At 37.3% G+C, this 27,623-nt stretch overlaps 1 protein-coding gene across 2 annotated transcripts in view; it reads right to left on the reverse strand.

The window, feature by feature from the left end:
* The window catches only part of RALGAPA2 (Ral GTPase activating protein catalytic subunit alpha 2), a 276,792-nt gene that overhangs the window by 169,972 nt on the left and 79,197 nt on the right, over nt 1–27,623 (reverse strand). Inside the window, exons 15-24 of one of the 2 annotated variants that reach the window (XM_063443719.1) lie at nt 26,757–26,994; nt 21,154–21,318; nt 20,386–20,526; nt 19,842–19,982; nt 17,917–18,014; nt 16,586–16,676; nt 15,056–15,232; nt 7,437–7,630; nt 4,149–4,247; nt 3,594–3,749 (exon numbers count right to left, since the gene is read on the reverse strand). In XM_063443719.1, the coding sequence (XP_063299789.1) occupies nt 3,594–3,749; nt 4,149–4,247; nt 7,437–7,630; nt 15,056–15,232; nt 16,586–16,676; nt 17,917–18,014; nt 19,842–19,982; nt 20,386–20,526; nt 21,154–21,318; nt 26,757–26,994 (1,500 nt within the window). Of the gene's footprint in view, nt 1–3,593; nt 3,750–4,148; nt 4,248–7,436; nt 7,631–15,055; nt 15,233–16,585; nt 16,692–17,916; nt 18,015–19,841; nt 19,983–20,385; nt 20,527–21,153; nt 21,319–26,756; nt 26,995–27,623 lie in introns of both variants that reach the window. The other variant, XM_063443720.1, reaches the window with a different exon arrangement.

Genomic DNA, 27,623 nt, shown 5'->3' on the forward strand with positions numbered 1-27,623 from the left:
CTTTCTAACACTATCACCTTACACCTCCTATTGAAGACTACCAAGAACGCTAAAATCGAATTGCTTTTTACTGGCACTCTTGCCATCTGCTGCACAGGACATTCTTCTAGATTCCAATTTCACTATTTTACAAAGTGGACTCTTTGACATTCCGAAATATCCTAATGGACAGAGGTGTCACTGGGCAGCTGACACTTTACATTTGAAATGCTGAAATCCAATTCTTTCCTCGCGGTTTAAAACGAGCTGCACTGAAATATTTACAGTACTATTTGTCAATCAATTTAAAAAAAAAAAAAAAAAAAAGCATGTGCATTTGAAATACACAGCATCAGCATTTAATAAGACAACCGAAAGATGCTATACAGTAGAGCAGAATCATTGAAAAATGACTTATAGGGTCACTCCTATAAGTCAATTTTGGACAATTTATAGGTCAATCTAATACCAATAAACAAGTAAAAATATGGTGCTAAAATTACCATTATAGTGTTCATTTAATTTTTTGTTTGTTTGGTTTTGAAAGTGTTTAAACCTATTTACATAAAATAAATAAGCATGTTTTACGGCATTGCACTTGGTGATCAATTGCATTCGTTATCTTTAGAATGAATTTATTTGCCATAATGTGTTAGCACTGTAAGGTTTGAAGCCAGGTAAGGATTCTACATTATGTGAGTGGCTCCTTTGAAAATAATGTTAAAACACTGGTTTACTCAAACAGTATTACACTATTTTTCACAATTTTTTTTTAAGCTTTACATTTGGGAATTACAAAGCCAGTTACCGATATAGGCATTTGTTTCTACTCATTATTAGAAGAACACAATACACTCAAATAACTTGAGTCAAGATTTTAACAAATAAAGTCAGTTGAAAGGGGAAGCAGGCTACTCGGCTTTCTAGAAAAAGCAGAGATGGTGATTTACTGCATATACACAAAACATCCCTAGAAAGTTGCTGGTGCATCGGAAGGTTCCGAATTGAAATCACTTTCTGGATTGGTCTAAGAGTTTATTGCTAAAGCTTACTGCTTTACAATGCTGCTTCATTCTAGGAAGGAGGCAAACTACATCTTAACCAATATATTTGCTGGTAGTTCCACACAATGTATAGACTATACCTATAGTATGCTTGTATGGAGGACCGGTAAACTTTGAATTTGAGAATATTCTGTAACTAAAGCGACATTCCAGTACAAATATTCATCTGTTGGCACATGATGCAAATGATAATCCAGAATTCTCATAATGATGACATATGCCACACCTCTACTCCTTTTTTATTTTCTCCCAACAGCTACAAATTTACAGGAAGGCTACCACAATCCACATTTAAAATGCATTTCCAGCACTAATTAAAAGGACCAATTAGGGCATATTTGCAATGCAGCCAAGACTGGACTTCTCACCTGATCGAAGAGAATAGGTGCTGCTTTAACTAGTGAATGGAAGGCACTCACACAAACCCCAACCATTCATTCTTATCAATCGATATGGAGGCTGCTCTCAGCATTGCTGCACATTAACCCTTAACTGACTTGACATTTGCCAGCCCAGAAGAAAGGTTTGCCAAAAATGTTGTACATGGAAACGTATTTATTTTAAGCAAAAATGGCTAATTTGGCCTAAATATTTTCACTATCTGCAAACCACCATTAAGCACAACATGCAAAAAAAAATCCTTTACAGTTAGGAAAATCAGACTTGGGTAACTAGGAAATTGACCCCTTAACTGCCGGTGTCATAACTCCACCTCAAGCAGTGTCACTAGCTAGCCCAAAACAAAAAGTTCTGAGCTGGCTGAATCAATTCTGTGCAATGGTCTGAAGACAAGAAGGTAAAGCATGCTGGTGCAGGCATCCGCTATCATTCCCTCTTTCCATCCTCGCTGCACTCCCTCTCACTCCGGTGAGGGGGAGTGATACCACTAAAACTTGGCCTTGAACAGGAAAAAAAAGTTTTGTTCAAGCTTATTTTTTTTCCCTTTCTTCAAACTTTTTTTAGGGGAGGGGGAGGACCACCACATGGAAGGTTCCTACAACAAAAAACAGTGTTTTATGAAAGCACGGTTTCTGGTTGGAGAAAGCCTTTAAATTTAGATTATTAAAAAAAAAAAAAATGTGGCAATAAAGGTTTACAAAATGTGGGTCCTGCTTAGCATGCAGCAGCACAATACCGTAATGTACAGCTAACTACCAGGAGCACATACATTTAAGGCTATCTACGCACCCTATATCTTGGAAAATATTAATTCTCCAAGAGCTGAAAACAGCAGATTTACCAAATAGACGTCCAACAGTGACATCTAGTGGTAAAAGTGGTCTATAAGTAGAACCACTCTTCCATTGCCACAGAATACCTACAAACCTATATTCTCTCTGAATAACTACTGAATATTTACCCACATAACCTATAAGCAAATGAGCTACTGCCTAATTTGTACATGTAAAAAATGGACCTTGAAGAATAACCAGTGCAAATACTAGATTTAAAGAAAACATCTTTCAAAACTAGAATAATGAAAATTGTAATTTGTTGAAGCTATGAAAACCTTGATTATTAAATGTCAATCAAATGTAAACTATATATATTTATTTTTTTAAATCTTTGGAAGGCTGAAGACTCCATTGTCTCTGAAGTTTTAAATATAATAAATAATTGGATCACACATCTTTGGTTTAGAAGATTTTGTCATCTATACCGATGTCAAGATTATTGTTTTGTTTTTTTTCCCTGAAATTGTTTAAATATACTATCCCATTAGCAAATCCATTAAAGATGTTTATCTATAACAGTGCTTTCTACTTTGTATCTCACAAAAGCAGATAACAAATAAAAAAATTACAGTTTTGTGTTATTTTTTTTTTTATTTAAAAAAGGTTGCACACAATGTCCACCTATGACTTGGGAGAGCTGAACAGTTCTGAAGTGACTTGAACATAACCAATCCTAACAGGTGTGAAAACTGGTTTGCAACCACTACTTGTCTTTACAGCTGGTGCCACCAAAAAAAAAATACAAACCCAATAAAAACACCCACTGGAACATCGGATAAATGGTAAACATAGAATCAAAGGATGCAAAAATCATAAATAGATAATACAAATCGAAAAAAATAGCTAAACAGTAAAAAAATAATTATCACCGTGGGCTTTATTCACTGCAGTGGATCAGCTGCTGAATATAAAAATGCCACATCCATTTGGCTGCTATATTTGGCTTGTGTACATTTAGATTGTCAGTTATGAAAATGTCAGCGATATGAGTTGGTATGAAATTTCAGGTTAACCCATTAATGGTCTAAACCAGTGATGAACAGCCTAGATCTCTGGAGCATTTCTTAAAATGCTCAGCGGCCTAAATGTGGCTGAGTGTCTTAGTAAAGGCCATTCTCCAAGTTTAGGGTGTCAATGAGTGTGTTTTAGGTCTTAGAATTAGATTGCTGTTAGCATTATCAAAACTACTTATTTATTAATCAATTTTAATGAAGTTAACATGGTGTTAAAGGGTTTAATCTCATTATGCTTTTCAAAAAGGAAACTACGATTTTTTTCTTTTGCTATTAAAAGCTTAAAAATATGGAGAACTCACTTGATCTTCGTGATTTAAGCCATTGTGCATAACATGGTAAAAGTGGACCAGCACATCTGAATTTGGAAGGACATCTTGCCGCCTGGTCATCATTCCACAAATTAACTTGTATGCTTGTAGTTTGCCCTCTTTGTATTCACTTGGCAGAGTTGTGGCCTAAACATAAAGAAAGTTTGTTCTCGTTTATATTCAATAAAGTTACCTTCAATACATAACTTTAAGCAATCAACTCAAAAGAAAGTTGTAACCTAATTATTCTATTAATTACCAGTTTGGTCAGTAGTAAAAATTACCCTCCGAATGTATTACACAAAACTGGCTATCCAATCTTGCCTGTGCCACAGTAATTAGGAAATAATCCACAGCAATATTGATCAGTGAGATGCAAATGTGTGGATTCTAGGATACAGTTTAGTGCGCTTTGGAACGAGCATATGGGCAAACATGTTGAACTGAACATCAGATGAGTAATTTGGACAAGAATCTCTGACACAGCAGCAAATGGGTCTTGTCATATGTACAGGGGTTGCTCCATGCCACAAATAATGAACCCACCTTAAACAGCCATGAGGCAAACATCCTGAGTGGTGGTATCAGAACTGGAGGCGCTGGGGAAGACTGGTTATCCAGACTGATGGACAGGTTATCTCTGATCTGCAAATTGGATGCAAGAAATATTGAGAATTCATAAGTTTGTTAAAAATTTATGTTGCATGCTTCACAAATAAAGAACCAGCTGAACTTCTAAAATAACTGTGGCGCTTCGAGAGCATATAGGCAAAAATAATAGTTATGCCTCGTTTTTTTTTTCCACAAAAAGAAAAATGATAGACAAGCAGCAACTGACACATCTAATCTGCCAATTAATAAATCTCTTTCAGTATAGCTTTATGAACATTTCGGAAGTCTTTAGGTGTTCTTTTATCAGCACTGCATGTATACCCTGGAAATCCTATATTTAATGTATATTGTATTTTAACAATCATAAAAACAAGAATTAAGAATATTAGCTTATTATATTCCCTATAAAATCAAAGTTAAAGTGGAACCATTAAAGTGTGGATCAGTTGTTTTAAAAGTAAACCTGACAATATAACTGTTAACACTTTATTAGTAGATCTAAGACTTGATTTCAGAATTATTATTATGAATTTTACCCCGTTGTCTTTCAATTGCCTTGACTTGAAACATGACACAATAATGGTGTATTATATGTTGATACCTTAACATTTTTAGATTTTATTATACATAATCTTAAAATGTAAACATTTTAAGGCATCAAAGATCAACATACCATGAGGCTTTTATCTAAATATATATAATTAAGGTAAATTAAGACAACATACAGAATCAGGCATACTTACTCACATAACTTATGTTATGCTGGGGGTGTATAATAATAGTAATAATAGATAGATAGATAGATACATACATAGATAGATGAATTTGCAAGAATAAAATATATACACACAGATAAATGTATATGCAAATGGACAGTAAATCTGCTAAATAATGAACTGTTCAAAGAATGATTACACTAGGTCAAACCATCTGCAGCTAGTGCAGCAGAGCTGTGGATCCCAATCGTTTTACTTAATATTTTGTTACTATACGCAACACGCATAGGGCATTTAACTTACTAGATTTAAGACTTGCAGAACACAAGTTTGTCACTACACACTGGGTGAAACCCACTGCAACAAATAGCACCATGTTATATTATTATTAAGGGATAGAGTCTGGTTTTATTACCATGCAATGCAGCTATTGGGGTGATCGTGTTGTGAAGTGGGGATATTATGTTCTGCAGACTTTCCATAATTCCTCTAGCAATAGCTTGAGAAAGAAGAAACACTGTACAACAGCATCACCTAGTGGTAGCTGACGTCATTGCTTATGAGTCCAAAGCCAAATAACCCAGTGCTTGCAGACTTTTCATTTCTGGATGGAAAATGCCAAACTGAAATATCCACATTATCTAATCAACAGCAGTCTCTGCTCTCCATTTTCTTCACCTGAAAACACGCTGACAGTAAAAGGAGGCAAGGCACCCAAAGATTATTTGCAGCATGCTGCTTTAATAAGCTATAGTAATTATGGTGCTTACAGTGTCTCTTTAATTATCAACTAAAAATGGTCATAGCAAATCCCCATGTAAATTCATTAGAGCACGGGAACTCAGGAGACTGCCAGAGGCTTGCAATATGTGTTGCTAGGTGTGGGACCCCTCTGAAACAGGGAGAATGCCCTGCGCACCCTCCAGTCCACCGGAGGCAGAGCTGCAGACCATGCAGTAACGGTCAGCGGGTTTGTCCAATCACAAAGTGTTACCGCGGGTTACTGGTCTGCATCCTATGCGGAGCTGCAGATAGGACAGCAAGGGCCACCGAACCACCAGGGAGGAAGGAAAGAGAAGACACAACTCGATCACCAGGGACTGCACAAAAAAAAGTATTTTAATGGCTATCACTCTCACCTCCTTCCCACACTGTCACCCTCACCTAACCCCCCACACCGTCACCCTCACCTAACCCCCCACCCCGTCACCCTCACCTAACCCCCCACCCCGTCACCCTCACCTAACCCCCCACCCAGTCACCCTCACCTAACCCCCCACCCCGTCACCCTCACCTAACCCCCCACCCAGTCACCCTCACCTAACCCCCCACCCAGTCACCCTCACCTAACCCCCCACCCCGTCACCCTCACCTCCCTCCCACCTTGTCACCCTCTCCCTTAACCCCCCACTGTCATCCTGATGGTGTGCTGTCAGGAAGACCGCAATAAAGTCAAGACCCCTAAAATCGTAGCATCTTCAGAACTTCATTTTATTTAAAGTGGATTACACAAGCTCCAACTGGCTGATTTTTTTATTTTTTTGGAAATACTCTGTACCCAATTTAAAACCTTGCCTTGCATATTTTCAAAGTGATTAAACTTGGCACACCATGGCAATCCGCTTTAGAGATATAAAATTGGCACACCATGACACTGGCCTCCCAAAGTTTCCTTTTAGGAAAGCACTAGATTGGCTGAGATCAACAACATTGGCACGTATAACTCGCCTTTCGAAGCCTCATACAGCAGACAGACAGGTAGTAGGAAACTATAGCGTTAGGAATACTAAGGCTCAAAGATAGTAGTATATGTAGACTAGCCAGGATCTCCACTTTCAGTTTCCAGTAACTATATAATAACATAGAAAATCCATGTTGTGCAATGGATTTGTTACTCAGTTATAAAAAAATATATCTACACATATCGCCTGGCAAAGTGTCAACCTGGGTTCAGATAGTAGCACATCAAACATACCAGGTAACAGGCCCATTAAAATTACAATTTGATTGATTTTCTCAGACAGGTTTCTATACTTGGTGTTTTAACGTGGTTTTGGCACCTTCTGTGGTCTTTGCAAAATATGATAGTGACATCACCGCTTGCAGTAGCCTGGGGAAGGTGAGATTTACTTACTGGAACATGTCCCTCGTGGCAGCCATCATGGTCTTCTTGCAGGTCCTCCTCAGCTCACTGCACATCATCTGCCAGGAGAAGATGTCAGAGCTGTACTCTCAGACATGCGCAAGAGTACAACACTGATGACTATGGAGGATCCTGCCAGACCATGTGAACAGCCATAGTCAAATGGAGCCAAAGTTTTATGATTTATTTTGCTTACAGCCGCAGTTCCCAACAAAGAAAAGCCATCTGAATTAACATGACAGACGTGTGAGTAAAAGGAAAATATTGCAGGCTTTATGTTCAGCTTGGAAATAGCCCCGCAAAAGTCTGAAGCCAAATGAAAGGTTTTGTTTTTTTTATTAAGTAGGGATGCACATGCCATACCTTTGCTAATTTGTACCACAGTTCACAGAGATAGCCAAAAACCTTGGCATGGATTTTGGTGGACTGAATGTTATTCACATCTCCAAGAATTCCCAATATTCTCCTCCATAAAACAGCTGCGGAATCCGGATGCCAACCGATTAGGTTGCCGCCAGCAATTATGCTTCCATTCCCTGCAAGGCACTCACTGCTGTCTGGGGGAAAAAAAAAGGAAATAAAAACAAAGATTATTGTCACACAAAAAAAACACAAAAACAAAGCATTCGGATGCTAATCTCCCACTCTCTACCAATCTAGATTGACACCATTCTGTATTTATATCTAAATCTGGGCAGAAAGATATAAATATATACATACACACACTGATGATATCATTTTCGTTACCATTTTGGTGTCACTTGATACATTATTACTTCAAATACATTTATTTATTTTGTTAAATGTGTACATCGTATGTTTATTATTTTTCACAAGTAAACGACATACAATATTTGAAGATTGCAACAAATATAAGACGTTAGCTTGCAAGACACGCAGGTTTCCTCTAACTATCCTCCAGATGCGTCTTGCACGGCCAAAGGGAAACCGTAACAGTAAAATGTTTATAGATTTAGATATTCGAAAAGACATAGTGTTGGTAATGCAATAGGATGATTTTTGCATTTATAATGTATTTTGATAGGATTTGTTAAGTTGGTAGTAACAACCAGCCCGCATCAGTAATGAAGGGTCATATAACATCTAACAGGTACATTGCACAAGAGAGTGCAAAATAGTCATTTCGGAGAAACATGCAGGGCTCCGGGGAAGAAAAACCAGCGTGGTGCGGCATCACCAGGCACTTTGGATATTAATTACCTTTTCTAGTATATATTCTATTGATTACCCTGCACTAGTGCTGTTTTGTTATCCATTAAAGTAGCCCGACAGCTGAAGGTATGGTGACATACAGCCTGTTGCCTATTCCCTGACATCTATCCTTCAGAGAAACTCGCTTAGCGAGTGACAGGAAAATAATCTATGGTTCTCTCAGCCAATACATCTCCCAACTAGCAAGCTATCTATTTCTAGATAATAGGCCTCCCTTAGTTTTCCAGTCCATAGTGTGAGTTCCGTCACGTTCCTACATTTGAGGATGTGCACAAACAGGAAAGGGTGTAACTGCAGTCTAAGCCACAATATATAGTCTTGTACAGGGCCATTATAAGGTCAGAAGGAAGGAGGATCTAGAGGTATGGGAAAGGTTAGGATAAAACTAGGGCGCACCTAACTTACTTCGACATTCCTGTCTTGGTAGTCTGTGCGTGAAATGTAATCAAACCAGGGGTACCACCGTTCAGCGTGTTTTGTACCATGCCCGTGTAAATTTGCGTGTAATGCTTCCGCTGTTTGGATCTCCTTGATTGTTGCCGTCCATTGGCCGAGAGTTGGAGCGAGGGTTGTTTCCAGAGGTCAGTTATCAGTGACTTAGCTGCATTAAGGAGGTGTCGCAGGATTGACGTCTTATACTTGGAGAGAGGTAGAGGCGTTACATGCAAGAGAACATTCTCGATTTCCAGCGGGAGTTCAACCTCCCTTATAGTCGTGATTGTTGCTTTGATTTCCGTCCAGAAGGGTGCAAAGATTCTGCAATCCCACCAGAGATGCCTCATTGTCATGGAGTCTACCTCCATTCCGCATCCCCAGCATTTATTCGATGATGATGGAAATATTCTATATAGCAACGCCGGGGTGCGGTACCAGTGGAAAATTAATTTAGAATTTGTCTTTTGGTATTTCAAGCTAATTGTACACTTGCGTTGCAGGATAAGGATTTTGTCCCAATGGGCATCCGAAAAAGTTAAATTCGTCATCTCTTCCCAACATCTCTTAAAGGAATGGTTGGTTCCCAAATCAGTAATTGTTGGTAGAGAGATGACACACTCGTCTCTAGATCTTTATCCACTGTGCATAATATTTCATACCATGTTAAATTGCGGTGGGTCTTTGTTTCTATTTGGGAGATTTTGATAGAATTTTTTTGAAATGCACTCATGTTTTCACTTATATTGGACTTTTAAATTGCTGAGAGGAGAGAATAATGAAAGGAACCGCTGATGTATATGTGTAGGCTGGCCAGGGTATTGCTCTTTAACATTTTGGGGGAAGGGAGGGGTAAGTTTGAAACTTACCATATGTTCCTTTCATGATCTGGTTAAAAAAAATATATTTGTCCCAAAACAGGCTGTCATCCTGTTTTTAGAGGGACACTATAGTCACAAAAACAACTTTAGCTTAATGAAGCACTTGTGGTGTATAGATCATGTCCCTGCAGTCTCACTACTCAATTATCTGCCATTGAGCAGTTAAATCATTATGATTCTGTTTTATTAAGATTGTTTTTCTCTCCTGTTCTGTTAATAGCCTGCTAGAACTTGCAGGAGCCTCCTGTATGTGATTACAGTTCAATTTACAGAGCACGCGATATAAACGTCTAAAGCAAGTTAACATCTGATTGAAAAGTAAACAATTTTTTCATGCAGGCTGTATCAGTCACATTCAGGGAGGTATAGCTAGGGCTGCACAAATGGCAACTAAAGTGATTTAAAGGATCACTATAGTGTCAGGAAAACAAAGCGGTTTTCCTCACACTATAGCGCCCTGAGGGTGCCCCCACCCTCAGGATCCCCCTCCCGTGGCGCTAAAGGGGTTAAAACGCCTTCAGCAGCTTACCTTATTCCAGTGCAAGGCTCCCTCAGCGCTGGTGACCTCTCCTCCCCCGCCGACGTCAGCGGAGCCGAAAAGCGCATGCGCGGCAAGTGCCGCGCGCCTTCAAGCTGTCAATAGGAAAGCATTTTTCAATGCTTTCCTATAGACGCTCTGCGCGATGGAGGCATAATATGCCTCCAGTGTCGCAGATGCGCCTCTAGTGGCTTTCCGGAAGACAGCCACTAGGGGCTGACTTAACCCCAAATGTAAACATAGCAGTTTCTCTGAAACTGCTATGTTTGCATCTGAAGGGTTAAAACCTGAGGGACATTGCACCCAGACCACTTCATTGAGCTGAAGTGGTCTGGGTGACTATAGTGTCCCTTTAACTCCTAAATGGCAGATAATTGAGTGGGAGACGTTTATTATCTTTAATATTTGCAACCAGATGAAGATTTCATACTTAGAAATACGTTTCAGTTTAGTTTAACAGTTATATCAGAACTGATTTTGTTATATACCATTAAAAATACAAAGATAATGATGAAATTATTGCACAGTGAACTATCTCCAGTTTAATAGCTCACTCATATTTGGAGAAACATTAACGCTCGCTCTATATATAGGGACGATATGCCCCTGCAAACAATTCAGGCTTAACATCATCCGTGGGTAATTGTGTGACCTTGAACAGCTGATCGCTATACCAAGAGCTTAATACACACACATTTTATGAAGTAAAATTTGTTTTAAATAAATAAATATATATATATATATATATATATATTTTATTTATTTATTTATTTTTTTTTTTTTTTAAATCATTGATTTGTATCCACCCTGATTTGCCTGCATACAGCTGATGCTTGTCCTATGTGTGACAGATCACTGTTGTGCAGGGGAGTTACAGCTGATGAATCTCGGAAGACACATAACATGACCTGTATATCCCCTAAAGCCAAGGTTCTTTTTTTTTTGTAAGAAAGCTGCGAGTCAAGTCACTACTTATCTGGCAGCCCGTGAGTGTTCCATCGTAGGGACCTGATAGTCTCAGGCAGCATCCTTATATGTAAGATAAGGTACACAATAGCCAGTGGCCTCTAGCTGGCCAGCATTACACTTTAGAGGGGTGGCAGTGGCCAGATGAGTCCTAGCACATGAGGACATACTGGGAAATTCCTAAGTGATTTAGTAGACCAGTTTACCCTGCTTGGGAGTAAAGTGTAAGATATACGGATTTCAAATGGGACACAGGGATGGTTTGCATCTAACATTAAAAAGAACATATTATTGTGCACTTTTACAACGGTTATTTCCTTTACCAGTACACAAATAGGAGAGTGAGAGAAGACAATGCCAAAAAATGAAAAGCAAAAAAACATGAGAAAGAACTAATGAGAAAGATAAGAGAAAGTTGGAGAAGAAACTGTATTCTGAGAATAATGTAATATGGGATACATGATTCAATAAATTGCCTTAGAGCCTAAGATAGAGAAATACACAATACATTACAACAGATACTGTAAAGATTCGGGATTTAACAGATTTCTTTAAAATATTGATACATAAGACAATAAATACAACCATTTACCCCTAATACAAGTTGTATCTACAAATCTCAAACTTGATAAAAGATAAAGTGAATGTGCTCAATATGAAACTTTAACATCACAACACAATCGGGAGGGAAAAAGGGGGGGGGGGGGGGTAAGAAATGACACTTGATAACTGCACTAATATGAAGCAAAGTGGCTAAACATAAGGGTATTTTATTCTCAGCAGACACCAGTGTTCTAGAAAATCTATTTTATAGTAGCTCTCCATTAATAGATAACCAATATTGGATTTACAAAAAGCTAAGATTGTAGAACTTGCTAAAAGCAATGCAAAGAAACTAGAATGAGAAAGTGAGAAAAAGACGCAGTGCAATTATTTGATGCTTTTTATACTTGTGCAACTTCTAAAGAATCTGACATCACGATGACCAACATTCTCGGATTTATTTATCGAATATTAAAAAAGCCGAGAGGCATATAAGTGCAGAAGAATAAAGACAAAAAGCGTATATATATATATATATATATATATACATACATACACACACACACACACACACACACACACACACATATATATATACATACACACACACACAATTCTCACCCCACCAAAAACCTAGGGAGGGTGAGGGAGAAGAGTTGTAGCAACACAAGGTGCTAAAAAAAAAAAAAAAAAAAAAAAACATCTGATAAACAAATGTAGCACTGCATTGCACAATAAATAAAATACATTAGTGAATGCAAGTGCTTTATTTGACACAAAGATTTACAGTGACTTTTCATGCAATAGACAAAGGACAAGAATCTAGTGATAAATGGTATCTTAAACGCCATACACTTGTGCCAAGGAAATGTCAATTAAAGGAATCCTATAACAAATAATGGCCTTATAGATTGGCCCCAGTATCTCCAGCTTCTAGCACCTGTTCTTTTACCTTACAGTTTCTATTTAATGAGCGCCTGAGACCAGCAGCTGCATAGGGTGAATGAAGCAGCCTATCTAAAGGACCAGTCTCTGATCTAGCGCACACAAGACAGACATGTGAATAAATGTGAGCACTATTCATCACACAGGTTACGGCAACAGAATATGCTGGGCTGCAGAGTGCAGGGGGAAAAAAGAGAGATAACGTCTCTGCCATCAATGTGACTGAATGGGTTACGTTGCAGCCACAAAGGGGGAGGGGTGGGGTACATACATGTATGAACACCTGCTAGCAGCTGGGCTTTTTCTGTCTGTTCATACATTATGCTGACAAACTGTACCTTGAAAGAATGACTACAATACACTTGGAAATGGTTAAGGCAGCCAGACAGGTCCAAGCGCCCACCACTTGCCTTTCCATTAATAGCACCACAAAGCATCCTTTTGTTACATTGGGCCTTCTTTCAAAATGCTGCCGAAATGAACACTAAAGAATGTCATCGGACAAAGAAATAGCATCATCCTTCTTAATTCGATACTCTTACATTCTAGGAAGTATAAGCAAAAAAAAAAATCAGAGTAGAAAGTCAACACTCCACACCATTTTTAATACTTCATATAATTTGGGAATGGAAAAAAAAAAAAATAACAAACCATTACACGAAACAACTAATCTACGTCTATCGTGTTATAGCTAAAAGACTTTGAGAGATGACCAAATATTCATGTAAAAGGCACGTAAATGGATTATTGATTTTTACTTCTCCAGAAAGAGCCTGATTCAACATATAGCTGGGTATTGATAAACAGGTCCTCAGAACACAACCTTTATTGTTCGTTTATTTCTTTGTGAAGTCCACAGAAATATATATTCAAATATGATTATCAACATACTGAGGACTTAAAATAAATAAATAAATAAAAACATAAATACAGTCTTTTGATGATGCAATCACGGAATGTTAATAGGAAGGCAGAACAACTGTTAAAAAAAATACAGGAAAAAAAACAAACAAGAACGCTATATATCTGTACAGTATAAAGAATATAAATCAAAGTGGATGAATAAAAATGACAAGCAATGGGTCAATGAGCTATTTAAATAGAGCAATGTAAAGTTGTCTATTATACAGTAGTCCTTTAGCATTATAGTAGCAGTCAAAGGCTTTAGTGCACCTGTAGTTAAATTATTTTTTTCATAGTTATCTTTGATTGTAACTGCATGAGTTGGTCTATACACACACCGATATAGATTTAGCATTTTTGGATAAGATATTCAAAAATTATTTAATATTTTATGTAGTACTTTTAAAGTGATTTAACATAATGAAAAACATTTCTTTTGGAAATTTGTAATTTTTTTAATATTTGAATATTTATTTATTTTGTAATTTTTGTATTTTTTTTTTCTTAAACTACCGGTATAGCCAAAAAGATTATTTCCAAAGTATTACTACTGCTAATAACTTTAACAAAAAATACTACTATTAATTATAACATATGTTGATCCTGCAAATTTAAATTTGTTCTTGTAGTAGATGTAAAGTGTTAATGGCCATGATGCAGAGTGTCAGAATATCATAAAACAAATAGATTAACTTAAGCATCATGTCACCTGTATATGTAAAGTCCGAGAGAGAAAATAACCAGAATGCAACTTTTACATGTTACTTCCATCTAGTACTCTAAAACTGACAGATATTAAGCAGAGGAAGTTCAATTAATGTGAAAGTCTTAATAAAAAATAATTCTTATCATTACTATTATAACAACAAAAAAAAAAAACTAAAAAAAACAATACTTTTAACATAGTAATAGAAATTTAAGTCAACAGTAAAACCGTAAAGTCCATCACATTAAACCTTTTTTAGACTTTTTTTTAAAATGGACTATTAATAACTACATAAAAGCTTTAATAATCAATAATCTGGTAGACACACTTACTAAAAGAAAGAAAGCAACAACATGATTAATTATCTGTGCAATGCATTATGTCCTAGGGCGGGCATAGGCAAACTTCGGCACTCCAGATGTTTTGGACTACACCTCCAATGATGCGTTGCCAGCATTCGGGGTGTCAGAGCTTTATGGGGGATGTAGTCCACAACATCTGGAGTGACGAAGGTTGCCTACCCCCGTGACCTTGGGGGTCATTTAACCAAAAGAGTGGCTTTACGCCCATGAAACCATACCACCTAGGTGAACAGCAGTTTACCCACATCTCTCAAATTAATTTACTTATTCAGTGAATAGTATGGTGGGGGCCAGAATTGGACATGACTGTAAGGACGGCTGCAACCACGTTACAATCATAAAACCTTCATAAGATAAGGGGACAGCTTCACTTTAAAGATTGCCCAGTGCTCGAAGTTTAAAAACAAACAAAAAAAATTGTTTGAAACAAAGGACACAGAAATTTAGCAGGTGCATATGTCACATGAGCATACCTGTGAGAGGCGCTGCATCAGACGGACTAAGCTGTAGCCATTGTCTCGAATCTTGATCAATGGCCACATCTGTTGTAGTAGTTAGTTCTTGATCCTCCTCACAGTTCTGCCACGGCGTCAGATATATATCAGAATCCTGCATGTAGCCATTGGCCATGTCACTGCTGACACTTTCAACTACAGGAAAAAGAATGCTAGTCAACCATTGGAGAGCAACTAACAAACCTGTAAAATTCTCATCAGGCATGCAACAGAACATATTCACTAATAAAGGGAAACAAATTGCAAAAGGCTATTTAACTTTTTTGGTAAAACATTACATAGGGCGCACCTACACACAGATAGATTTATGTCCTTTGTCTGGCCAATAAACATGTTCTATTTATGAGCATATGTCACCAAAAATAAACGATCAAATCTTCTATATAGTTTCTGCTCTCAATCTCTTATTTTCCTGAGTGCTCAAGTTTTCATAAATGACTTAAGTAAAAAGATTCTCCAAATTTTTCTAATGTATAGCAGTCAAGTTGACAATAATTGACAATGGGCTGAGCTTAGGCAAGGTTCTGGTTCAGTTGCCAATCGAATTTACCCACAATCTCCCAGAAGGGCAAACAGCAGAACTCATGGGTATAGAAGAACAAAATAGCTGCTCCAAGATACAATGAAGGCACAATGGAGAAAAGATAATTAAAATCAAATAAAATAGATTAACCCCTTAAGGACACATGACGTGTGTGACATGTCATGATTCCCTTTTATTCCAGAAGATTGGTCCTTAAGGGGTTAATAAAGGCAAGTGGAAAGGGGAAACCTAATCATTAAGGTAAAGGAAAGACACAGTAAAAAATAAATAAAAAACAAACATGACAGGGCCACTTTAAATGACTATAGGCCACGTAGACAAACCGCAATTTTTGGAAAAGGTTCTAGAAGCAATAAGCAGTTGAATCTGTTGATTGTTAAATTTTAATAAACTTGCTCCATAAGTGCGGTTTAGTCATTACTCCCACTGTGATGAGCAATAGGTGTTTAACTACTAAAATTCCAGGGCTTCATTAGGATTGTAATATAAAGCAATCCTTAGCTAAGTTACCTGCTTTTACCATATACATATTTACTGCTTCAAACTGTATAAGAATGAATACTGCCCATGGCATAAGCCACTAGCCAAAATACTGAAGCATACTATTTCAGGGATTGTCAAATTACCATGTTGGAATGTAGTATATATTGTGATTTTTCTTTTAAACAATATGGCCTCCTCCCACCCCTTAAAAAAAACAAACCAAAAAAAAACCAACCCTAAAACAGCGGTATTAGTTGTGATCATATATGTAAAAATACAGTCTGTAGCAAATAAGCAGGTGTGAAGCACAATGCATGCACCTAATTACCAACAGTGTTTCATGTAAAATGTGATTAGAATTAACATCTGCAGCATTGTTTGCTTGTGTGAAGCTGATATACATAAAGTACTAGTGTTTGCACCGATCGAGTTATATTGTGCGTGTGTTTGTGCAGCCGTACCTTTCTCATGATCTGTGCTTCTCCCGTTTGACGGTTGACAATCTGTGTGCCACTCTAATTCTGCAGGACTGCTACTCCTTCGGATCAATATCTGAGGAAATAATTCCTATTGTAAATCACTTTCTAGCTTAATAAAAACACATTCCATCTGATCCTATGCGCAAACATTTATATCTGCATTAAAGATGAATACAATGCCAAAATATAATAGGGAGGGGGAAAAAAAATAAATAAATAAACATGGATCCTCTCTGTTACCGGACACATGATAAAGCCGTTTATGGAGATACACTTTCAAAAAGTTACATAGGACTTCAAGTGAAAACTGGTGGGTAATCTTCATGATTATACATTTCAAACTGTGCATTGCTGAATGCTAGAATATAGCTCCAGCTCAGTACAGCAAAAGGTTTTGATTGGCTGCTCTAATCATATGCTATTAGCAGCCTTTTCTGTATTACATGGCAGCCATCTCAAATCTGGTTACAGTAACTTTGGCTTTGTTTACTGTATTAACCCTGTTTACAGAATCATGGAAATACATTTAAAAAGGTAAAGTGATTAGAACCTATATGAACACTCTTAATATCATTGTAATTTATGTGTGTTAATTATTGCTGCAATAATTCAGCACCCTGCTTCTACTTAAAGGAAAACTAGAAGAACCAAAACAACTTTAGCTTAACAAAGCAGTTTTGGTGTATAGATAAAGTGAAATTCCTTTGTTTCTACAGCTCTAGTCACCTCTCCATGGGACTCACACAGCCTTCCTGAACACTTACTGCAATAAGAGAGTATTCCTTAAATGTAAAATGTGGATTTTATTTGTTTTGTTTTTGTTCTACAAAACACTCGGACGTGTATACTTTCAGGTACATGTGTGAAATCACCAGCAAACATATAGATCCAAAAGTTATGCTTGATGGCTGTTGGGAATGCATGTAAGCTGTGTGCTCAGGCTCCCCATCCAATACAACATATTCAGAAACCCAAGTCACTTTCTTTCACTTTTGCTCGCATGTTTTGTAGCTGAAATTCACATTACTATCAAGTCCAAAATATAATAGACTTATACCTCTCTACACACTTCAAACAATTGTTAAATTCCACAATCAAATAAGAATTCAAAAATAATTATGAATGCAAAGAAAATGACATCAAACTTCATTTAATAATGGATTGATACACATGATTCACTATGAATTCTAAATTATTTAATGACAGCTTACATCACTGAGAATGATCAATAATTAAAAACATGCAATGTACAATGTTCACCCAAAAAATAATAATTCAGAAATGATTTGAGATGGCTGGGTAAATGCACTTACCACGGGACCCTCGTTTTCTCTTCTTAAGCTTTCTGTCTGCTCTTGGTTTGTTTTAAATTCTGGAGAACCTTCATGGTTGCAGTCCCCGGCTTTCTGACCTAGATTAAATAAAAACCAAAGAAAGCAATAAAAATCCTGTGAAAGACTTCCTGGAATTATCCAACTATTATTTTTAACTATGGAAATTGTATTCACTGCTCGCAGCATCACATGTGATATGGAATATATGATAAAACCATAGCTTGTGGTACGGTCCGTTTAGAATACGGAATATATCACATCACACCAAGGGATTTTACTCACCACAACACTGGGTTTATCATGTGACGATGCAGTCAAATCAGTCTCACACAATCATCACTATATTACCTTATCTGCAGCCAATCCTAATGTGCTTTTAAAATCTATTAAATGATAGCCAACATGTTGTTTGACTTCAAAATCTTTTGGAATACATCATTAGGAACTAACAAATAAGCAGGTCCATATAACAGCACCAAACACTCTCGTGTTTAGACGTTCAATGCTACCTGCTATGCGCTACTATCACTGGATTTATATAACGAAAATCAGCATCGATCATTATCTGCGTGATTCATTCTTGTGAACAGATTATATTTCTGTCTGCACTCTATTTCTCTCACACTAACTTACTCCATACCTCCCAATAGAAGATAAAAGCCAATTCAGAAAGTACTAAACTTCAGCACATGCAACCGGTCTGGTTATTATTAAATTAGCACTTCCATTGCTCTTCAGAGAGGGCCAAATCACAGCTTTATTCAGAAACATTGAAATAAATAAAATAAAAAAAGAGCAATACTGAAAATTATATGGCATTCCCTAGGCCCCACATTAAAACAGACAGTTTTCTGGTCCTTCCTCCGGTCCGCCTTCTTACCCACAGTGCCATTCGCAGGACATGCCTGACAAACCAGGCAGTCTCCGTGCAGCCAATCAGAATCGTGTGATTGCGTGGTGTAAACGCAATCACATGATACTGATTGGCTAGACTGGCTGCAGGGGGGAGTGTCTGGGTTGTCAGGCAGGTCACCCCATTATATAATCACACCCAACCTGCACTGAAAACATTGAATTATATACTTATTTGTAAATGTGGGTTATACTATGTAGGACGTACCACAAGGCAAGTACATGTAAGTGTAAAAGAAAATATTAGGAACATTGAAAGTGGATTTAAAGTTCATTACATTTAATGAAACAATTATTATAAATACACATAAATATTTTATTAATTTTTTTAATGATTAATATAGTTGGGTTTAATCCCCCCCCCCTTTTTTTTTTTAATTAGGTTGAGCAGGCAAGTTACGTCAGATTCTACTGACCAATTGCTGCGCAACCAAACATGCCTGCTGCTGTGATTGCTTTGTGTGAACCTGTAGCAAGAATCACGTTAGGTAGAGCAGCAGTTAAGTCACATAACTGTAGAATCTACAGAAAATGGATGCTCAGCCAGATTTAAAAAAAAAATTAATAAAATTAAAAAAAAAACTTGTGAAAAAGTGAAAATTTGATGACAATTGTCCTTTAAAATTATTACACCAACAACAGTGCAGCTGCTCAGGGCACACTCAGCGTAAACCTCCTACAGTGTATTTACTTTGATAGTTGTTTAACCTTCCATCACCAAGCACGCTAAAACAGTGCATAGAATGTACACCTGTGTATTGAAACATAACCTGAAAAGATACATTTCACTTCTTTTAGATTACAATAGAAGGTTTATAAATATAATTGCATATTGTAAACTATCCTATATATAAATAATGATACATCAGATACATATTCATTTGAGAAGGGCTGGCTAACTAGGATTTTTAAAACAGGATTTTTGATTTTCTTTTTTCTTTAACCGATAGGACTTGTACATTGCTCACTACATAGAAGAGTTTAGGCCACACCTTGCACTGCATCAGTACACTGCTGCTCTGTTACATCCGATGTACTGTTACTTCGGGTTAGCAGCTGGGGTTCTTGGTCAACAGGCCCACCACTTGATTCAGATCCTGCCACTCCATCCTGAGGCTGCATCTCATCAACTTCTATAGGGTGCAAAAAGACACGAACTGTGCAAACTGGATCGATGCTCAACCAGGTATAGGAACAGCACACAGTAATGTCCAAAAACCAAACATACATATTAATAAATAAAACTGTATATCGTCGGATGTTCTTAGCATACATTAATGTATATTTCAATAAATCATGAGAGTTATGCATAAATCTCTTTGGAAATTTTGTACTATAACTGCTCGAGAGGACGATATTACTAAACAAATGTACACCGTACCATCAATAAGTGTACAACAACACGTAGGTTAATCAATTTTCTCTGCAAGAAAGACAACCAGACACTACTGGATAAAAAGATGAACAAAAACAAAATAATTAAGGCTGGAAGAAAAGTGATTAAATCAGACTGGAAAGGAGAAGTAGGTACAGTACCTGAAAGTCTTTGAGAGCAAGAAGTGTAAGAGATACCAGGCAAGAGAGAGCTCACAGTGTGAAGGAGATGCGGAACACTTTTAGCTGCTGGCAATGCCTCATAAAGATGCACACAGTTGCTGATAGACTGACTTCGCTTAGCTTTTAGACAAGACGACACAGTGACAGAAATAGGAAAAAGATCACTCACAGAGTACTTTACAAGCTCAAAATAAATAACTTTTTATTGGCGTACATACAGTAAAATACAATGCAAGGTTGCCACAAAGCCTAAATATTGGGTTGGGATCCACAATATCTCCTATAGATTCTGCTGGCCTTAGTCCACATAATGTATGTGGGTAGGAATCAGAACCCTGGGACCTGGGACAAATACAACTTCATTTACAAAACCAGGTGGGATCAGAGGAATACACCTCGACGTCAATATCTCCTGCCTTTGGCCCATAACAGTGGTTTCACACACGGTCTTACTTTAAATTCATATTATATTATTTTACACAAATATTAAGTAAAATGTTACCTATACATTTACAGGCAAACTGTAATTGTGTTATTTATTATGATCCATTAGAGACCATTGGTTATTTTTCATTAAGAGATAAATGAGTTTCTCCTGTACCTGGTGGGTTCCTTTGATATATTTTAGTAAGTTTCTTCTCCTCTTTCACCTCCCAAGAAAAAATAAAATAATTTTGAACATGCCTGACTCCCCCTGCTCAAACAGTGTGTTTTAAACATATCAACTTACAAATCCGCTTGGCTTACCGGTTGCTTTTTGACGCACATTGTTCCTCGCTTTTTCTACACCTGGGGCTCCAGAGGTAGTGGCACTCCGAAATCGCATAGGTTCATGAGCATCAGGATTGTTTTTCCAGCTGAGAGAAAATGACCTGCCCACAGCAGCACCTTTCTGAGTATCAGGAAAGCCACCTTTAACAACGAATTAACAAAGACAATTAAAAATTTTATTTTCCTGCAGGACAGCATTCACACCTTATTCTGGATTGAAATAAAACTATTCACACCACAAAACGCATTAACACAAGGAAATAAAATTACTTCAAAGGGTAATTTTAAGCATCATAACCCTTATATGTTTATTTTATATGGACATGGTGCAAGGAAGTTTTGGATCCTTATGCACATCCATCCAAAACAGTGTATCCCTGGAGAGCGGTCATTAGCTGTGCATCCTGGGCTAAAGTTATTCCTCAAAACACTATCACTCTTTCATTGGTGGGGGATGGATGTCATAGAGGCAGAGCTGATTGGAGGCCATGAGCAGGATGCAAGGAGTCGTGCAACCATTGGCTATCAGCTGCTAACATGCCGTTTGTTCTGTGAATGTTTGGCGACAGATGTCAAACATGCGCACAACTGAGATTTGCCAGCCTGATGACAAGGGGTTAAACTCTGTATGTACAACAGCACACAGCAAAGCACTACACAGACTCCAAGCACCCTCACAGGTTAAATCAGTGAAGTGGTCATGGTGCTTGGAGTAACCCTTTAACCTTATCCTTCTTATTTGTAAATTTTCTGTTTATATTCATTTTATGTTAACGATCTGTTTGTAACAGCAACTCTTCTTCAACATGATCTAATAATTACTTTTTTTTTATTCATGTTATTTACATTTTGTGTGATATCAAAAATAGTTTTCATTTAAGGCTGGATTCCATGCAACATTCTTCATTGCTGCCCATCACTGGCCAGCATATTACAGATTAAGGAACAGGACACACATAAAAGTACATTTGTAAATGCTATAAGGCCCCTTAATCTGTATTATGTATACATTTTGGTCACTATGGGCCAGCACCATTACTGTAATATGTATGTTCTAGGTTTGCTCTCAATTCCTTTTTGTTTTTACTATAGCTGGCCAGCAGACATGATGAAGCTCTGCTTTAAGTCATGTACTTTTTAAGAAATTATTGTCTGATTTCCTCAGGCTGATTATATATAACAAACAGGGAATGCTTACTCCAATGTTAAACATTTGTGAAAACAGATTGCTGAAATCAATTCTGTGAAAAATTATCACCTGACGCCAACATGCAGAGAACGCTGACGCCAGAAAGTAAATGCCCCTGTTCTTTCCTCAGTCCATTGTCCTCTCTGATGTCCACCTACTCTGACATAGGGGAGTGACATCAGCAGAGGAAGATTAGGTTCCAGCAAGAACCTGGCCTTGGCTCTGCAACAGATGTGAGTTTTAGCTTTTTATTGTTTTATATTGGGTTGTTTGGGGGGGATAGAAAGGGTTACTATTACCAAAAACAGTGTATTCTTAAGATCGGGTTGGAATTAAAGTGACAGTCTAATCACTAAATTAATCTCATCTCAATTAAAGAGACACTATAGTCACTAGAACAACTACAGCTTATCTAGTTATTCTGATGAGAATAGGCTGTCCCTGCAGGCTTTTTGCAGTAAACACTGTTTCTTCAGAAAAAGGTCAGTGTTACATTACAGCATAGGGACACCTCCACTGGCCACTCCTCAGATGACTACTAGAGGTGCTTCCTGGGGCAGTGCTGCACATTGACATTAGGTGTCTCCGCCCTTTGATTCAATGCATCTCTATGAGGAGATGCTAATTGGCCAGGTCGATGTTTGGCTCCAATCACCCGGTCTGCCTCCATGGCAATTTCAGCCTGTGGAAAAGCATTGTGATTGGCTGAGTTCATCACTTATGATGATGTCAGCCAAGGATGCAGGTCAGGGGTAGAGCCTGCACCAGCAGACTGGAATAAAGGTAAAATTTTACTATATTTAGGGCGGTGATGGAGGGCCAGGGGGCTAAATAGTGATTTTAACACTATAGGGTCAGGAACATATGATTGTGTTCCTGACCCTATAGTGTTATAGTGTCCTTTTAAGTAATTTTGAGGCATTGTGGCAATTCAGCCTTCATACTCAACCTCTACTGGCCCTTATTCAGATAGTTACCAAGGACTTTGGACTAAAATAGTTTCAGTTGTAGAGAAGAAATGGATTAGTGGATTACAGCAACTGCCACTCATGCGCTGTATATCTACATGAGAACAATTTGACTGAAAAAAAGTAACGAATGTGATAACTCCTCATCAGGAGTAAGTCTCAGTGTTGGAAAAAAAAAGTGTAATTGCGTTTTTCAATTATTCGTAAAAAATGGGTCCAATAAGTCTAAACTCACTTAGTGGACATAAAGAATGTATGTACATTGTGTTTTATTTTTATAACTGTGCATAGCCTAAATGAATATATATTGACAAATACATTTCTAAGTACATTGCATACATTTTACAAACTATTGTAATAATTCTACATCACTATCATCTGTGGGTAAAAATAAAATCCACCCAATTCAGGAACAGCCAGTCAAAAATAACGATTGATGTGAAACTCCCAACTAATTCATTCACAACAGCACCATCCCAACCAGAAAAATCCTAATAATGTGCAGCATCATTATTAAAATAGAATGGTAGTAGGTATTGAAATACATGTTTCGCAATTCAAACCTATATGGGAAGAAATACAAAATGCCCACTAGAGGGCAGTACAGGACAAAAGTATACGCTTTAAACTGCAGTATAGCAATGCATCAATGGGATCATATGAAAATCTGAGATTTATACATGCATGGCAACGAAACGGTATCTGAATGACGAGTTTACCAATACACTGCTACAAGCACAATAAACGCTAGCACATTATGAAAGACAACAAAAACACATCTTCCAGTCAACATTTACAGCTATTTGCAAGTTAACTAATTAGATGCATTTCTTTTTAAAGTTCTAGTGATCTGTAACCCACATTTCCAATCTTACTCTAGGAAAAAAAATGTCACACTGTAATACCAAGTAAAGATGTAAAGTTTGCCAAAATTCATTGCTTAATGGTGATGGTGTCAAAAAAAAAAAAAAAAGTGTGTGTGTGGATGGGGGTGTTTTACAATTTTTTTTTGTTAAGATGTGTTCAAGTGGGTGTAAGGATATAAAAACAGTAAACGTGATAATTCGAACAATAAACAGAACTTTATAAACTAATAAGAATTTCTGTAAATTGTCGCAGATATGATTTAGAATGATAATTTGTAAGCCATCAAAAATTCATAAATTATACGCAAATATAATTCTGTAAGCTTTGATATCATGGCCGTGTTGGACTTCCAAGCCTGTTTTGTAATTGTTTTTTTTGTTTGTTTTTTATCACTTCAATCATTGTTAATATTTTAGCCAAGTTGAAAGTATAATTTATGAAATATTCACCAAAAAAGTGTGCATTGTGTGACAATTTGTAATTGCATTGCCTTGTGAAACAAAATAAGGTTTAAAAAAGTCTTCCGATATTGAGAGAGGTATACTGAAGCCATTTTTATGGAATTCATCTATGATCCTATATTTTTGACTCTTGTGCACTTTTGATAAGAGACTTTTGATAAGAGAGCACATATCTTAAAACCATATAGCCCCTAAATCAGATCTTTCTGCTCAGGAAGACAAGAAAGTGGGGCAACTCAGGTCAGCGTTATTAAATATTTATTATATTATGGTGTGGAGTGTGAAATGATTCAAACTGTAAATCGTTTTACTGATGCATTTACTATGATGGGATTAATATTTTATATTTATAGTACTGACCTTGAAATCCCTGTTACCCTTTTTTGAGTTGCTCGAGTTTGTGGCAAAGTATTGCTGCAAGTTATTAAAACAGTGGAGGCCTATTCTCTGTATGTGTTGGTCTGTTGTATGACAAGGCTCACAGGCATTGTGTTAAGCTGTTATCCAACATATGACTTGGGCCTCAATAGAATTGTGCTCGATCATAGTCCTGACGTCACAAGGATTGCATTGCGAGAGTGTTCAATAAACGTTCACGCATGTGCAATGAGACCAAGGATCAGAACCTGGGCATAGGAAGCTGCTCAGTAAGTAATCTGCTTTCATTATAATTATTGCTCATAGGCACAGCTTAGTAATAATTATAATAAAAATGGCCACGATTTTTTGCTCTTCATTCTAATCTGAAGGAAGATAATCCTAAATTAAAAAATCAATGCGACTTCCCAGTGAAATAATCTTAATAATCTGACATACCCCAGGACTCCTCTAGGCCGAAAATTTATATGTTTTTGTTTTTTTAAATTGCTGAATATACATATATGAATGTACAGACCTTATACATGATAATACCATATACCAAGGGTATACAAGCTGTTAGAGAAACCCTTTCTGTATCCAAGTCATATTCTGGTCCGCCCATTGAGTTGTTGTTGGAATTGTTATCTATTTCTTCGTCCTGTAACTACTTTAAATTTGAAGACACCTTCTATTTGCAAGTGTCCGCTACGACTATGGGGGTGGCCTCATACGCAAATATGTTCAAGGCCTGGTTTGAACACAAGTTTATTCTTTCCACTTACAATCTGAAAATATTCAAATATTTTAGTTTTGTGGATGACATCCTCCTTATATGGACAGGCACAACTGAAGAATTATGTGAGATGGTAACACAAATTAATGCATTGCCGTTAACGACCAAAATGCCATTAAATTTTTGGATGTCACATTATACAAAACTACCGAAGGAATTGACTACACATTATACCGAAAAGAAACGTACAGAAATACATTACTTATGGCCTCAAGTTTCCAACCCCAACATTTTACAGAATCACTTCTATCTCTCAATTCAAGCGTGCATTGAGATACAACAGTGACATAGGATTTAGAGATGTACAACTTCAGCAAATTTGGGACAGATTCCTGAAAAGGGGCTATATCACCCCCAGATACGATCTAAAGTGAAACCGTAAGCGACGGAACGGATAACATAAGAAAACACAAGCACTATCTGCATCTCAAAATAGTATGTACTAGATAGCTCTGTGCAAACAATTGGGGAAGTAGTCTCTGCTACAGGGCTAGCCTATCGTTCCTACTTGTCTATTATTTTCTGGGTTAAGATGTTATCACCAATAATATCAACTTGGGATCTATTTTAGATTATTGGTTAACCTATACAGCCTACTACACAGGATACAGGGCTGAAATACATGGCTGCCTACTTTGGATCAATTGTAGGCTACAACCTTTCTCTAGTGTTACAGTAGCAAATCTACATGGCAAGTAGCAGACATTATTGTGTAGGACGTTTTTAAATCAATTAGATCCTCACCGTGTCCTCCTGACTTTAGGTCATTTGGACATTCCTTTAATATGTTTAAATTAATACCCTATGCGTTTATTCTTGTTATGTTTTTATCCAGATAGTTTTCCTTTTGTTTGACAAGATATTCCTAAATGTATTTGAGTGCTCTAGTGTTAGAAACAAAGTTTGTACATAAGCAAAATGCTCAATGAATGAAAACGTACCTTTCCCTCTCTGTTTCTTCTCCTTCTGCTCACTGAGCTTGTCTAGAGGTAAACTGTTCATGTCCAGACCATAAACATTCCTGGCTAGCACCGCAGTCAGGGAGTCCATGATCATGGACCATTCATTTATAAGTTCTTCCCAGTCAGTGAGAGAGGATAAGACGCTTAGCAATTCATCCCACAATTCACGGGATATGTAAACACTCAGATTGGCTCGAATCCACGCTACAATTAGTGTCTGAAGAACAAAAAAAGATAAAGATAAGTAGACCAACAAAAGGATAACAAGCACACAACCGAAGCAGGGGTGACGAATACATGTCACAATATTACAATATCATACAATAGAATGTGACGGCAGATAAGAACCATTCGGCACATCTAGTCTGCCCAGTTTTCTAAATACTTTCATTAGTCCCTGGCCTTATCCAATATCTAGGATAGCCTTATGCCGTGGGATAGGCATGCTTAAACTCACTCACTGTGTTAACGTCTACCACTTCAGCTGGAGGGCTATTCCATGCATCTGCTACCCTCTACTACCCTCCTCCAAGCTATACATGTTAAGATCCTTTAACCTTTCCTGGTAAATTTTATCCTGCAATCCATGAACCAGTTTAGTAGCCCTTCTCTGAACTCTCTCTAAGATATCAATATCCTTCTGAAGATACGGTCTCCAGTACTGCGTACAATACTCCAAGTGAGGTCTCACCAGTGCTCTCTAAAATGGCCTACAGTCTTACACTCAAATGTGGTTCCTACAAGCACTTGCCATGCATTCACATAATTCTGCAGAGTTAGATAATAGCAAACATCTTTTGTAAACAAGTGAAAACTATTGAGTTTGCAATGTAAAAAATCCATAAT

Source organism: Pelobates fuscus, chromosome 2, assembly GCF_036172605.1.
Source record: "Pelobates fuscus isolate aPelFus1 chromosome 2, aPelFus1.pri, whole genome shotgun sequence".
Taxonomy (NCBI): domain Eukaryota; kingdom Metazoa; phylum Chordata; class Amphibia; order Anura; family Pelobatidae; genus Pelobates; species Pelobates fuscus.